We start from the raw sequence: 16,489 nt of genomic DNA on the forward strand, positions 1-16,489 counted from the left end.
AATTAATTTGATATATAAGGAAGAAGAATCTGATGAGACCTGATTGGTTTAACTAACATTGAAGAGGAGCTCTTTGTGTGGACCTTTGTGCTCTTTGTATGTGTTATATAGGTGGGTAGTGGGGTAGATTTGAGAGAAAAGATGATAAATTCAGTTTATGATCTCCCCAAACCAATAATAATGCATTCTTGACCCCTTAGTTTAAGAGTTATTTCCAGGGAAAGCTCCTTGGAAGGCCTATCTCTGTTCTGATGACACCCTCAGGGTACCTCCCTGTATTATATCACTTATCACATAGAATTATAGTCATTTGTTTCCTTGTCCATGCCTGCCATTAGACTGTAAGCTCTGTAAGGGCAGGGATAGTGGGACAGTGCCTTTCATTTCATTTCCAGTCATAGTACAGTGCATGTGGTAGGTATATCATTTGTATTATAGTCCAATTGAATTATTAAGAAGGCCACTGTCAGGGAATAGGATGGCACTAAAATTTTTGTACATCCTCAACTTCTCTCTGGTGGTGTGACAGTAACTAATGGGTTGTTGAGAATACAAAAATACTTTTGTTTATTGTTTTCTTAGATTAAAAAAAAAAACCTATACTTTTGAAATTGCTACTTTCAAGTCTCTCATTTTGGGAATCCTATATATTACCTCTGTTTATTCTGATTTAACAGTTTCAAAGGGCTTGTTTTCTGTCACTGGATTCCTTCACTAGATGCTGCATTTTCTCTGAAAGATCTCTCTACCAATTAAAAGTGTGGTGTGAAAACAGTACTGGTGTAATAAAAACAATGGGTTTTCATTACAAAATGATGGCCTAAACATACCCATTTACCTTTCTATGTTTCTTAATACCATTGCAAAAGAAAAGGCAGACATAAGAAAAAGAACAAATCATAATTGTACAATAGGAAGGCTTTGAACCCAGATTATCTATGTCTGAATCCAGGCTCTAACATTTACCAACTATGTGACTTTGGGCAAGTTTCTTACTCTTTTTTTTTTTTTTTTTTTAAATTTTTGTCTTCAATTTCCTCATCTGTAAAATAAGGATGATGATAGTAGTACCTACCTCATAGGGTTATTGTGAAGATCAAGAGATATTATGTACAAAGCACTTGAGTTTTTACGTTTACCCAGTGTTGAGTTAATCTTAGCTGCTTTCATTTATTATTTTATAATACCAGAAAGTCTAAGGAATTTTAGGGTAATAGAAAGCAGTTGGAATTATATTGATTGAGAAATCAGAACAGAATAAAATGCAACCCAAAATAGGTGCTCCTGCTGCATGCTGAAAGTCAGAGAATTCTTAGTAGGGCCTCTTTCCTGAAACTCCAAGCCCAGCATCAGCAAGTGTGGGAGTAGGGAGCAAGTATAGGAAAAATGGAACATCAAGGCAAATAATTAGGGGACTTTTGCCAAAACAGTTCCCCTCTCTCTTTTCATATAAATAGCTCTGGCAACAGCGTTCATTCCTAGGATAAAGAAAGCTATGAGGACAGCTCCTCAGGCAGAGTTAGAGGATTTACTTTGGGGGAGGTTGAGCAGGCAATGTTCCTATGCTATGGACTGGGATTAGAGAGAGAGAGTAGAGATACAAAGCAGAGTTTGGGATGAGGAAGGTGGAATAGGGGCAGGAAAAGAAAGGGAGCTCCATCAAGGTGTGACGTGCATTAAAGGACTGTACCACAAAAATACGACCTTTCTCATCTGGCAGTACTAAGGCAAAGCTACTTACCTCTTCTTTACTTCTAAAGGGCAACTCATCTGTCAGTGTACCATTTACCTGCAGAGGCCCACAGTGAGAGAGACCTCCCATTTGGAGGTTTGTAGACAGAGTAATTCAATAGTTGAGGAAACCATGTCTCTTGCAATTACTAACCAAGTAGTCCTTCATTTATTAATATAAGTGGGTGATCCAGACCCATCAGACATTGGAGGGAGATTAAACTTGAAAGAGTATAACTAAGATGAACAAATGAAATAGCTGACTTGGTGGAAACAGAGATAATGAGGAGGCAGAATGGAACTTTAGGAAGTTCTGATCATAAGAGGTTTCCTCAGAGTCAAGAGTGAATAGGGTCCATAAATAAAAAAACAGCTACTGTGGAGAAAAATGAATGATTAAAGAATTACTTCTGTGTTGAAGTCTTGATTGCTGACATAAAAATGCAGTTGGAGTGTTAAAAGATAAGTTTAAGACCAATTTTTATGAAAATTAAAAAGAAGAAATATAGAGACCATCATGAAGACCAAAGGAGAAAATACATGAGAGAAATTAATACTTTGAGGATAAATCTAAGTGATCCAGTATCCATTTCATAGAGTTACAGAAGGAAAGATCAGACAGTGGAAGGCAGAAAATAAAGAAATACAGAATGTTTCCCTATACTGAAGAAAGGCTGACTTTTCAAGTATAAAGGGCAGGAAGAACACAAAAACAAAAACATCTAGCTATATATTTCTGACTTCCTTATGATTCCAGAGAAAGAACGTAGTTTACATTTTCTTAATCTTAGACCAAGACTAAGAATCAGACTGGTTTTGAATTTCTCACCGGCAACATGATTTGCTAGATGATAATACCTTCAGTGTTCTGAGAGAAAATTATTTTGAACAGAACTTTGTACCCAGCCTCACTAATGTTTAAGTGGGGTAAAAATAAATGAGAACTCTGGAAGTTTACATATTCTTTTTGATAAAATTACTTTGAAGAGATACTCTCAGTAAAATGAAAAATCCAAGAAAGAAGAAGGTTGGGATATAGGAAGCAACAGTGTGCAAAGAAACCAGTAAAACGTAGAGTTGCATCCAAACAATTAAACTTGAAGCTGAGTTTAATTATTTAAGAAAAGATGTATGAAAATACAGAAGAATAATATTAATGTGTGTATGTATGTGTATGTATATGTTTTATATATACATAACATTCTATAACTAAAAATACAGAATAATATAAATACAAATGTATGTATGTGTGTGTGTATATTTATATGTTTGTATAAATAGATGTAAGTAACATTCTATAACATCTCAGATGATTTAAACAAATTGGGGGTAGGGAGACAGTAAAATTGCTCAAGATCATCTGACTTTGTTTTAGAATTTATGGGTGTAATATTGGCTTATTAAAATTCAAATAACTTGGAAATACATAAAAATGAAGGTCCTTATCTCAAGCATTTATAACAAATTTGAACAGATTAGTAAGAAAAAGACAGACATCTCAGTAGAAGAATGTATTGAAGGCTTGAGCAGGCATTTCTCAAAAGAAAAAAAATCCAGTTAGCCAATAAACAGGAAAAGGTGCTCAGTCTCATTAGTAATGAGACAAATGCCTATTAAAACCACAATGGAATAGGTCTACAAACTGATAGGAATTGGTAAATTAAAAAGACTGACAATACCAATAATAAGTATTTTGTAAACAGTTTGGCTTTATCTAGCAAAGGTAAAGATTTCCATATATTGTGACTCAGAAACATTTCTAGGTTTACAGCCAACAAATGTGGGTCCCTGTGCACCTGAAGACATGTATAAAAATGTTTATAGCAGCATTAAGCGTCACTAATTTGAAACAACCCAAATGTCCATTCATGCGACATAGAGTGGATAAATCGTGGTATATATTCATACAAAGAAATACTATTTGACAACGGAATAAACAGACTCCTTCACCTTGAACAACAAGATTGAATCTCAGAAACATAACTATGAATGAAAGAGCCCAGAAAGAATACATACTTTATCATTCTACTAAAATATACTTCAAAACTAGGCCAAAATACTGTTTAGGGATGCATACTTAGGTATAATAGAGCTATTAAAAGAAAGTAAATTTTATGGTTACCATAAAAATAGGAAATAAATTTCCTCTAGAAGTGAAGGAGGTGGGATGGAGAGAGTTGTGACCTTTTGGGGGCATCTTAGTGCTGGTAGTGTTCAGTATTTTAACCTGAGTGATGACTACCTTTGATAATTTATTAAGCTATGCATTTATAGTTACATGTGTTCCTGTACATGTGTTATATTTCACAATAAAAGAGGTTAAATTTAAAAAAGCAAAGGTCCTGCTTCACATCTTTACTCTTCACCTTATTCCCTTCTTCAGAAGTAATCACTGTTAATAGCCAAGTTTCTTTCCATATGTGGTTTCTTCTTCTTCTTCTTCTTTTTTTTTTTTTTTTTTTTGAGAAAGAGAAAATATGTGCTTGAGCTTGGTGGGGAAAATGTGGAGGAGTAGAAGAGAAAACATCTTAACCAGGCTCTACAGTGAGCCTGGCTGATTTCACGACTCTGAGATCATGACCTGAGCCAAAATTACCAGTCGGTTGCTTAACCAACTAAGCCACCCAGGTGCCCCTGTATGTGGTTTATTCTTAATATTGTTAGGAAAACAAAAGTTTAAAGATTTATTTATTTGAGAGAGAGAAAGAGAAGGTGCTTGTGTGTGCGAGCAGTGGAGGGCCAGAGGGAGAGGGAGAGAAAATCCTCAGGTGGACTCCCTGCTGAGTGAGGAGCTCAGAAGGACCCTGAAATCATGACCTGAGCTGGAATCAAGAGTAGGCTGCTTAACTGAGCCAGCCACCCAGGTGCCCCAAGTTTATGGATTTAAAAAATATATATTTTGAGGTAATAGGATGTAGATCTTTAGGAGAAAAGGAAGGAAAAATAAGAAAGCTTAATCATTTCAATAAAATCAGAAAAGTGGAAAAACCAGTAAGATTTTCTTGATATCAAAAAAAGCATTTAAAAAAAAGCATTTAATAAAATTTGATACTCAGTGTGTTCATTTTGTTAAAATGCATCAAGCTCTTTTTTTTTTTGCATCAAGCTCTTATTTGCAATTTTCTGTATATTACATTTCAATAAAAATTTTATTAAAAACCATACCCATTCCAGTAAGGAACAAATATGCAAACATCCAAGAATAAAGGAAAATTTATTTTATTGAAAGGCTATCTATAAGAAACCAACTGCAAATATTGGATATAAAATGGTGAAACATTATCAATATCCTCATTAAAGTAAAAATTAGACAAAAATGCTATCATCTCCACTCTTCAACCTTGTTCTGGAGGTTTCAGCCAATACCATAGAAGACAAGGGAAAAAATAAAAGATACATACATATATTGGAAAGAAAGAGCTGAATGTTGTCATTAATAACATGTACATTATTGGGATCCCTGGGTGGCGCAGCGGTTTAGCGCCTGCCTTTGGCCCAGGGCGTGATCCTGGAGACCCGGGATCGAATCCCACGTCGGGCTCCCAGTCCATGGAGCCTGCTTCTCCCTCTGCCTATGTCTCTGCCTCTCTCTCTCTCTCTGTGTGACTATCATAAATAAATAAAAAAAAAAATTAAAAAAAAATAACATGTACATTATTGTCTACTATAAAATTCAAGATACTTAATGATAACTAATACCAGAGTTCAGACAGTTGGCTGGATAAAATTTGAACTTGCAAAGATAAATTACTTCCTATATATTAACAACTCAAGTAGAAAATAAAAGAAATAATCCATTCACCATTGTGTGGAAAATTATAAAGTACTTAGAAATAAAAAACAAGAAGAAAACAATAAAACTATACTGATGGTTATCAAAAAAGATGAGGTTAAGTGACTAGAGATTATGTTCCTTCATGACATAATTTCAAACTCAACAGAGAAGCTATAAGCATGGCAAAAAAAAAATTCTATACCCTTCCCCAAATGTTAACATGTGATCACATTTGCTTGATCCCGGTCCCTCTCTTTTCCTCTCCCTGTTCACTATATATATATATATATATATATATATATATATATATATATATATATATATATAACACATGTATACATATGTGCATGCACATTGGTTTTGTTTGAACCATTTGAGGGTAAGCTACAGACATGATGCCCTGTTACCCCTAAATACTTTAGTGTCTCTTCCTGGGAAACAAATACTCTCTTTGGCTGCAAAGCTAGTACACAAAATAGGGTATTAACACTATAAATTACCATTAGGGGTATGGATAAAATTACCACTAGTATCTAACTTACAGACTTTCCTTTCAGATTTTGCCAATTGGTCCAACATCCTTTGTAGTAAAAGAAAATCCCAAATTATGTGTTGTATCCAGTTCTCATATCTTTAGCTTTGACATTTATATTTTTTTTAACATTATAGACCAGTTATATTGTGGAATACCTCTTATGAAGTTTGGATTTGTCTCAAGTTTTTTCATGATTACATTCACCTTATGCTTTTTGGTAGGAATACCCTGAAGTCATTTTTTTTTTCTTTTAGAGCACGAAAGAGTGAGCCAGGAGGGGCCAAGGGAGAAGGAGAGTGAGAATCTTAAGTAGGCTCTGTGCCCAGTGTGGAGCCCCATGTGAGGCTCAATCTCATGACCCTGAGAGCATGACCTGAGCCAAAATCAGAGTCAGACGCTTAACTGACTGAGCCACCCAGGTGTCCCCACCTGGAAGTAATATTGTGTTTATTTCCATTGCAGTGGTGGTGATTTGTCCCATTATGATGATGTTAACTTTGATTGCCTGGATAAAATGGTGTCTTATACCAAGGGACTTTTTATAGGGCCTTTTTTTATTTTTTAAACCAGACTGATTCCAAAATTCATCGCAAGAGTAAATGGAGAAAAACGGCCAAGAAGTTTTTGAAAAAATAACACAAAGGGGAATTTGTTCTACTAGATGTTGACAGATACCTCAAAGCTATCATAATTGAAACAGTGTAATAATGGTATAGGAGTTGATAAATATACAGCACAACTGACAGAACTGAATAGAGCCCAGAAGCCATTGATGATATGTAACTAGGTACAGTGTAACAGCTATCTCAAGTATGCTGTGCTCAGCGTTTAAGATTAACTTAGGACAACACCAGAGCCTGTCAAAGCAAATTTATTTTATTGCTGCTATCTTAGACACTAAGATTACTCTGCCCTGAGAAGCCAAATCTTACATATGCCTCTCATACAGGGTGAGGAGTTCCTTTGGTAGGAAATGCTTACATAACTGTAATAGTGCATACTGATATGAATGGATTGCTTTTGCCTGAGCAGCTTGGACTCTGGGAGTAGTAAAAAGGTCTGCTTGCTAGCCAGGAGCAGGAGCCAGCTGGCTCAGTCTTCCTTGGCTTTCCTGTCCAGGCTTCCAGGTGTACAACAGAAGACCTGTCTTCTCCAGTAGAGGTAATGGAAAGCTTTATATTTGGGAAAAAAAAAAAAAAAAAACAAAGTGGCCAGTTAAATGAAACTGAGTGTATCCTTTAGGCTATTTGATATTTATAACTAGCTAATACTTTTAGCAATAAAGGTTTTTACTTTTTTAAAATGGCCTCCCCACAAATTTTTAATAGAACATTTAGAGATGAATACATCCTGTTAGTAGACTTATTAAGCAATAAATGTTATGCTATTTTATTTGTAAGCTTTTGTATTTAAAATTCTGTGGTATTGCTTTATACTGACTGCTTTCTTTCTTTTCTTTTCTTTCTTCTTTCTTTCTTTCTTTCTTTCTTTCTTTCTTTCTTTCTTTCTTTCTTTCTTTCTTTCTTTCTTTCTTTCTTTCTTTCTTTCACTTATTTATTTATTTATGAAAGAGAGAGAGAGATTCCCAAGCAGACTCTGTGCTGACCACGGAGCTGGTCACAGGGCTTGAGCTCACAAACCCTAAGATCAGGACCTGAGCTGAAACCAAGAGTTGGACTGCACTACCCAACTGCACTACCCAGACACTCTGATTGTGTGTTTTCTTAAAGAGTAATGGATTTTGTGTCCAATTTTGTGATTAGACCTGGATATTGGGATTTTCCCAAATATCAATTTAGTATGTGATAACAGTGACATTTCAACTCAGTATAGTGTTTGCCTGCCAATCCATTTTGGGGGGAAAATTCGAGCCCTACCTCCTGTAATACACAAAATAAGTTCTGGGTTCCGAGTATAAAAATCAAAACTATAAAATTGCTAGAAGTAAATGAAAATATTTTTATAATTCTATGATTCAGAGATAAATGAGATAGAAAGCAGTCCTTTTCTTTTCTTTCTTTCGTTTTTTTGGTTTTTGTTTTTTTCCAAAGGAACTTTTATTAAAAGATTGAGAGATTGGGGCAGCCCCCGTGGTGCAGTGGTTTAGCGCCGCCTGCAGCCCAGGGCGTGATCCTGGAGACCCTGGATCGAGTCCCACATCAGGCTCTCTGCATGGAGCCTGCTTCTCCCTCTGCCTGTGTCTCTGCCTCTCTCTCTCTCTCTCTGCATCTCTATGAATAAATAAAAATAAAAATCTTAAAAAAAAAGATTGAGAGATTCAGTTATATGGAAACTTCCATACATTAAAAGATGCCATAAACAAAAGACAAGCTGCAAGCTGGACGAAAGAAATACAATAAATAAATAATTTCCACAAACCTGTGAGATAACCCAGTAGATGGAAAAGTAGGAAAGGGATATGATCGTGCAGTTCCCCAAAGAAGAAATATAAATGGGCTGATAAACATGTGAACTAGTAAAAATCAGGGAAGTACCAATTATCTGAGACCACTTTGCACCCTTACCGATGGGCACAAATGAAAAAGGTTGAAGAGGGGTGAAGAAATAGGCACTTCCAGAAAGCATTGCTGGGAATATAAATTGTTGCAGTCTTTTTGGAAAGCAATATGGCTCTATCACATTGTATTTATAACAATTTAAAGCGTATTTTCCTTTAACCCAAAGAACTTACACATTGGTATATGAACGTATGTAATGGAAGCTTTGTTGTAATGTTGTGATGGTGAAAACATTGGTAGCAACCTAATCATCTGTCACCTTACGTTGGACAGCTAGCTTCTTTATTTGGTCTAGAAACTAAAGCCCATTTTCCTGGTTACCATACCTTCTGCTTTTGCCCTGGGGTAAAGAGTAAGTGTTTGTGACAAGGTGAGCACATGTAAGAGAAAATGGCTCAAACATCGTAGGTATATGCTCCCTTAGCTGGATGTTACCTTCTGGATACTGGAAGTCCACCTCTGCATACAAGTTCAGTTTTAATTTTTGACTTTTTAACATTTTACTTTTTTATATTTTCTAGTGGAAGTTCCTGAGTCAGGTAATCTAATTCTCTGGGTGATTTTATTAGTGGCGAGTCATTTTTAGGAAAGTAGGATTTGCACATGGAGAATTTGGGGGAGGATTCAGATAACTATCTAACAATCTAAAACCCAATTTTATTTTGGTCAAGGCTGATGAGCCTGTGCTATATCCCACATAATGAAAATCAATGCTTAGTCTCCATGGCATTAGCCCTGACAATTCCCATGATTTATTTAAAATAAAATTTGACTTTCTGATACGTTAGTCACTCTTGGGCTATAAATATGTACAAAGAAATCTCTAGTTACTTACTAAAGAGAAAAAAGAGTTACCTCTTTACTCCCAGCTATCAGACTTCTTGACAGCATGTTTAATACTTATCAAACATTGATCAGATGCTCTTTACCCAGCAATTTAATTTGCATAGATAATGAAATTACTTACAAAAGCCAACAATTGAGTTAGACCAGCTCTGTTCAATAGAAATGTTTTAAAAATTTCTAGTAGTCACATTAAAAGAGTAAAAGACAGGTGGCATTAATTTTAATACTTTTTATTTAACTCAGGACATCAAAAATATCATTTCAACATATTTTATATGAAAATTAGTAATTTTATATTCATTTTTGGATACTAAGTTATTGAAATCCAGTGGGTATTTACATTGAAAGCATATCTCCGTTTGGACCATCCTCATTTCAAATGCTCAACATTAACATACTCAGAACTAGAGTATAATAAGCTCTATAAGCTCTAGAGGACAAAAATGGTAGTGGTCCACGGTATCCCCAGCACCTTACACAGTACCTGGTACATAGCAAGTATCCACTAATATTTTTGGCTTAATTAATGAATCAGTGAGTAGATAAATATAAAACCATCTTTTCACTAACTCCTCAACCTTTTTTTTTTTTTTTAACTCCTCAACCTTTAAGTTAACATTTGTCACAAAAATAGTTGTCAACTTATAATGGAATATCTGCTATATACCAGCCACTGAGAGAAAATCCTAGAATATATTGTATGTCTTTTCATATTTGTTGAAAAGCAATTTAAAAAAATTATCTGTTTATTCCAGGTGGTAAAGCAAATGACATTTTAGAGATTCTTAGAGTTCCCATCTGTTGACCACAGCAACTCTGTTATGTTTTTTTCTTTAAATTTGCCTCCCTGATTTTTAGAAGCATTTCTGCTTTGAGAAGACTATTGCACAATTCCATCCCCTGCCCTGGAAATTCTATATCTCTTAAGTCCGTTGAGAGCTATACACTGTTTTGATCATCCCTGTCACTGTGTACTTTGACCTGAAAACTGATTTCACTAAATCAGTGAGGCTCTTAGTGTCTTTTTTATAACTCCAACTGTTTCAGGTGTTGTGGGTAATACAAGGATAATTGTTATATATGCTCTTTGCCCTTGAGGAGCTTATAACCTATTTGGAGAAGAAAACAAATGTTAACAAAATGAGTAGAGAAAAACTAGATTTGTAAATTTTTGTTTAGTTTTTTTGTGTGTGCCTTAGGCTTGCTGCTAGGAAGGTGAATGAATGCAACTACATTCCTCTTTCTTCAAATAGCTCACAGATACTTGGAAAGATTCCAAATAAACCAATAAACATTTAAATAGAAATATGAAAAATCTGTGAGTTACAAGAATAATATCCCCTTATACAGATGAGGAAGCTGAGATGCAGTGAGGGTCAGTGACTTGCTCAAGGTAGCAGTTAGAAAAAACCTGGATTCAAATCTAGATATTTGTAGGAGCCTTTGCTTTTTCTTCCACACCACACTTTCTGTGTTTCAAGATTCCTAGAAAGAGAAATTGAGTTTTTTAGTTGAGGTAAATCACAGCTCATGAGTAAATTTTCTAACTGTAGTTTGCCTAATACTATATTCATGTATTTACATAGTTATGGTGTAATAATCCTGTTGTGTGTATTTGAATTGCAGGGTACTGAACCATAAAGGCCCTAGGTTTTTTTTTTTTAAGATTTTATTTATTTAAAAAAAAAGATTTTATTTATTTATTCATGAGAGACACACAGAGAGAGGCAGAGACACAGGCAGAGGGAGAACCAGGCCCCATGCAGGGAGCCCGACACGGGACTCAATCCCGGGACTCCAGGATCACACCCTGGGCCTAAGCAAAACCGCTGAGCCACTGGGGCTGACCGCCCTAGGGTTTTTTTTTTTTTTTTTTTTTTTTTTTTTTTAAAGATTTATTTATTTATTTATTCATGGGGTGGGGGCAGAGACACAAGTAGAGGGAGAAGCAGGCTCCGTGCAGGGAACCCGATGTGGGACTCGATCCCGGGACTCCAGTATCGCGCCCTGGGCCAAAGGCAGGCGCCAAACCGCTGAGCCACCCAGGGATCCCCCGCCCTAGGGTTTTATTGACAAGAAAGCTGTAAGGGCTGGACTCAGAGGCATTTCCACAAGTAGGCATTGAAGGGTAGGGGACCAGGCCAAGGGCTAAGGGAAGAACGTGGCTTTCCAAGCAGAGAAACAAACTAAAGCAGGAGTGTGAGAGATCAAGACAAACTTAGGTCATGAGAGGCTCAAAATAACAGACTGAGGACTCTGTACTTGAGCAGGAAGGAGCCAGCAGAAATTCTCAGGCAGGACTGACAGGAGTTGAGGGATTCAGTGATCATGTTTCATTTGTTTTTTAGTTTCTCTAAGTCTGTGTGACTTCTTTTTAGTTCTTATTGGAAATTATACCCTAGGATGTGGGATTTTGATTAAGAGAATTTATAAAGCCTATGTTAGGTTGGTAATAAGTATTTATTTATATAACAGATGTTTGTTAGGTGTCCAGCATTGTCCTAAATATTAATTAATGTTATACTAGTATCTATTCCTAATATAAGAAAGTAGCTGAGTCTAGGGTAACAGACAACAAGAGACAACAATAGTAGCTTCTTATTCCATCCAGTATGGACTTAAGCATCCTTGGTTCTATAGCTACGTAAGAGTTTGTGTAGGCTGGTATAAAAAATTGTAAGGATAATAGAAATAACATAACATTTTAGGACTTTTTACTCTAAAATAACCTTGAAGTAATTTTTGGTGAATTAGTTGATGTAATTTAAACTTCAGAAAGCTTTTAAATATAAATTATAGCTTTTCTTAGTAAAGCTCTTAATAGAATGAAAGATGCTCTTTGAGATAACTATAAGGATATTTTTTGTTAACTGCCATAATGTCTGGAGTGGTATTTAAATTCTAAATTTTGCTATAATTTTGAAAGCTAGTTTTCTTTTTTTAAGTGTTTAATTATATATTGTGGACAAATCATAGGTTTTATGTGTGTGTATTTTTATTTATACATGACTCATTCACATTTGTGATTATATTTATGTAGTACTCTAATATTTTCAGTTTAATTTAGTTGGCCTGTGTTTTTGTTCTCCTCTAAGGAAATTAGAAAATTTGCCCTGTTAGCTTTTGGCTTATTAAACCCCTCCTTCTTTTCTTGAAAATTTCAAGTTGTCCGCCATTCTCTTGAGTTTATAATGCTATTTTACCTCCCTTGGAAAAAAATTTTTTACAGTTACCAAAATCTGAAAATAGTCATATGAAATAGAAATGGAGGCTAGCTCCTTAAAATCTTAAGTAGTGTGTGTGAATGTAAAAAATAACCTAAGCAAATAAAAAGTAAATCCATGTTATAAATCTTCCCTGATTCCCTTTTAAAGCTAAAATGATTGTGACCAAATTTTGTTTGTGCTTTTAATCTGCTTGGCCATCTGTGGAAAACTGTCTTCTTCTCTCGTAGGCCACAGACCTCCACCAGCACGAAGTGGACATCGTTGTGTGGCAGATAATACCAACCTCTATGTGTTTGGAGGTTATAACCCAGATTATGATGAATCTGGAGGGCCAGATAATGAAGACTATCCTCTCTTCAGGGAGCTTTGGAGGTATCATTTTGCTACAGGAGTATGGCACCAGATGGGCACAGATGGCTACATGCCCCGGGAACTGGCATCTATGTCACGTGAGTGCAAGAGTTGTCAATAACTTGTAATACAACTATAATATGATTAAACTCTTTTAAGGGATGGACTTTTTACTATGGTAATAATATAGTATGGTGATTCAGAATCACTTGGGAGTTGGCTAGTCCTGAATTGGAATCTAGCTGTGTGCCATTTACTTGCTTGATGACTTTTAGGTTCAAGCTCCTTACCTGTAAAATGGAATTAATAATATCTCATAGGGTTCAGTATATAAAGTATCACATATATGTAGGTAAAATGTAGTCAAGGATCAACTGAGGGGGCTTATTATGACAATAATAGCATTTGAACAAAGTACTGCACGTGTAGTATCTGTTTACCCCACAACATCTCTATGATGCACACATTAGAATTATTGCCATTGTACAAATGAGAAACTAAGGCTACAGAGAGGCCCTGCAGCAGTGGCTAAGAGTGCAGGCTCTGGAGCCAGAATGCCTGCTTGAATCCTATCTTGGCAAGGTTCTTTTTGGGAAACCTTCAACAAGTATTTAAACCACTCTCCACTTCATCTCATCTTCTGTAAATGCGGAGAAGATAGTATTAGTTCTTACTTCCTAGGGTTGTTGCGAAGATTAATTTGGAAAGATTGAATAACTTTACTGAGGTCACCTGAGAATTAAAACCTAGCTCTTGCTGGCTCCAGAGCCCATGCTGACTCTTACACTCTATCAACTGAAGAGCTGAATCTTAAAAATGCCATTGAAATAATACAGTAGTACGATTTGGGGAGTATTTGTCATTAGAGAAAGAATGTGTGTGTGTGTGTGTGTGTGTGTGTGTGTGGGCAAGAACACCAAAGTTACCAGCAGGATATTGGTGTTTCTTTTTATCTGGTGGAAGATTAAGATGATAGAAACATAATTTAAAATGTAGAGATCATTCATTCCCCTGACAAAAACCAGAGTGATCCCCTTATCCCTTCATCCAGAGTCCTGCAGGGTCTTTGCTGAGGCAAAGATGATACTTTATTCTCCTCTGCTTTGCCACGTACTTGAACTGTCTTTGGTGGCACTGGTGTACCGCAGTTCATATCATTCAGCATTGTTAGGCACAGTGTCTCATGAGCTCCAAAAATATGTGCTGGATACATGTCCCATACTAACAATGAGCCAGCTGTATTATATAGTTCACATAGAATGTGAATGAATCCTTTTTCTGCAGAACTTTATAGTAGTTAGATGTCAGTGGTTTGAGCTATCTTCTAAGAACATTTTTGTAGTGTCTCAGTAATTCTGGGTCCCTGTGGAAACATACTGCAGGTAGCCAGTATATAAATGGAATCTGTGTGTCTCCTTCCCCAGTTGTGCTGCATGGAAACAACCTGTTGGTATTTGGAGGTACAGGCATCCCGTTTGGTGAGAGCAATGGCAATGACGTCCACGTGTGTAACGTGAAGTATAAGAGATGGGCTTTACTCAGCTGTCGGGGGAAGAAACCCAGTCGTATATATGGACAGGTACTAATCCATGGCCAATCATGGTGGTTGTATTTGTGCACATTTTTCTAGTTCTGGGGACAATGTCAGAATATTTGTTACCACTTTTTTTTTTTAAGAGTATGAATTCACAGTTTAATATTTGATTTTTCAGTTCATTAAAAAAAATATTTATTTGAGACAAGAGGGAAAGCATAAGTCGAAGGGCAAAGGGAGAGGGAGAAGCAGACTCCCCACTGAGTAGGAAGCCCGACAAGGGGCTCAATCCCAGGATCCTGGGATCACAACCTGAGCTGAAGGCAGATGCTTAACCAACTGAGCCACCCAGGTGCCCCCACCCTAGTTCTTTTTTTTTTTTTTAAGTTTTATTTATTAGAGAAAGAGTATATGCACGTGAGTAGGGGGGAGGGTAGCGGGAGAGAAAATCCTCCAGGACTCCCCACTGAACACGGAGCCCCATACAGGGCTTGATGTCATGACCCTGAGATCATTATCTGAGCCCAAACCAAGAGTCAGGCACTCAACTGACTAAGCTGCCAAGGCGCCCCCTGATTTTTCAGTTCTAATGTGAAGTTGTAATTTGCAAATCTGGTTGCTCACCTCCTTTCCTTTTTTTTCCTTACTCTGTATTTCTAATCCAATTTGGGATCATGATCTAAATCTATACAGAAGGAGTACCTGGGTGGCTTAGTGGTTGAGTGTCTAGATGCCTTTGGCTCAGATTGTGATCCCAGGGTCCTGGGATCGAGTCCTGCATTGGGCTCGCCATAGGGAGCCTGCTTTTCCCTCTGCCTATGTCTCTGCCTCTCTCTGTGTCTCTCATGAATAAATATATAAAATCTTAAAAAAATAAAAATAAATCTATACAGAAGTATTTTTAAATGCCAGGACCCATTTCACCTCCACTCTCACCCCCAGTAGAGATTGGGCTCTACATACGATCTGGGTGCTATCATTTCTAGAACTATATGATTTTTTTGGAGAGCTTTCTAACCTAAGTAATACAGTAGATGATCTCTGCACTTGGAAAGAGACTAATAGACTAATCTGAGCTAAAATGCAGATTATGTGGAGATTAGTTTCTAGTTAGGTTCAAGTGGTTCAAACCTTAGGTTTGAAAAGTTATATCCAAAAAGCTAGAGAACAACCCACTAACATCAGAGACCCTTTGAGAGTAATGGGCTAAGCTTAAAACAACTTTAGCTTCTTTTTCAACTGGCCAACATTAGTACTGATAAATACCTTCTGAGCTATGTGTAGAGGTACATAGTGGATAACTCAGTATTCCACCCAAGAAGACATTAAAACTCTGGAAAAATGACCATAACAAAAGCTGAATTTATGCTGAAGGGAGTCTGGTGGGAAATGTGAAGTCTTTAGGACTGCCAACTCTAGACAGTTTATTTTACTTAAGGGCTTCTGGTGGCTTATTTTCTTATCTGCTTCTTCTTCCTGAGAGCCTCTTTTTTTTCATACTGCTGAGAAAGAGAAGCAGCTTTGCATGGAAATGCTCATGTCCATGATGTATACATTCTTTGGTTTGCTTGGACCCATAAGGAATATCCAGCCCTCTTGCCTATTTAGGTAGAACTGCTTTCCAGTTGAGCAAAGCTTTACTTTCCTTTTTTCTTTTTTTTTTTTAAGGTTTATTTACCTTTTTTTGGTTTTTAGATTGAAAGAGAGAGAGTGCATGCATGTGAGGGGAAGGGGCAGAGGGAGAGGGAGAAACAGGCTTTCCCACTGAGCAGGGAGTCCAGTGTGGGACTCAGTCCCAGGATCCTGAGATCATGCCCTGAGCCAAAGACAGACACTTAGCCAGCTGAGCTACTCAGGCACCCAGGGAGAGAGTCTGAAGTAGACTCCACGCTGAGTAGCCCGATGCGGGGCTCGATCTCACGTCCCTGAGACTATGACCTCAGCCAAAGGCAAGAGTTGGACACTCAACTG

General features: G+C 36.8%; 1 protein-coding gene across 2 annotated transcripts in view; it reads left to right on the forward strand.

The window, feature by feature from the left end:
• KLHDC10 (kelch domain containing 10) overlaps positions 1-16,489 on the forward strand; it is a 62,189-nt gene that overhangs the window by 33,732 nt on the left and 11,968 nt on the right. For both annotated transcript variants that reach the window (XM_077857322.1, XM_077857323.1), the window contains 2 exons: positions 12,861-13,082; positions 14,409-14,563. In XM_077857322.1, coding sequence (XP_077713448.1) covers positions 12,861-13,082; positions 14,409-14,563 — 377 coding nt within the window. The remainder of the gene's footprint in view (positions 1-12,860; positions 13,083-14,408; positions 14,564-16,489) is intronic.

This window comes from Canis aureus, chromosome 18, assembly GCF_053574225.1.
Source record: "Canis aureus isolate CA01 chromosome 18, VMU_Caureus_v.1.0, whole genome shotgun sequence".
Taxonomy (NCBI): domain Eukaryota; kingdom Metazoa; phylum Chordata; class Mammalia; order Carnivora; family Canidae; genus Canis; species Canis aureus.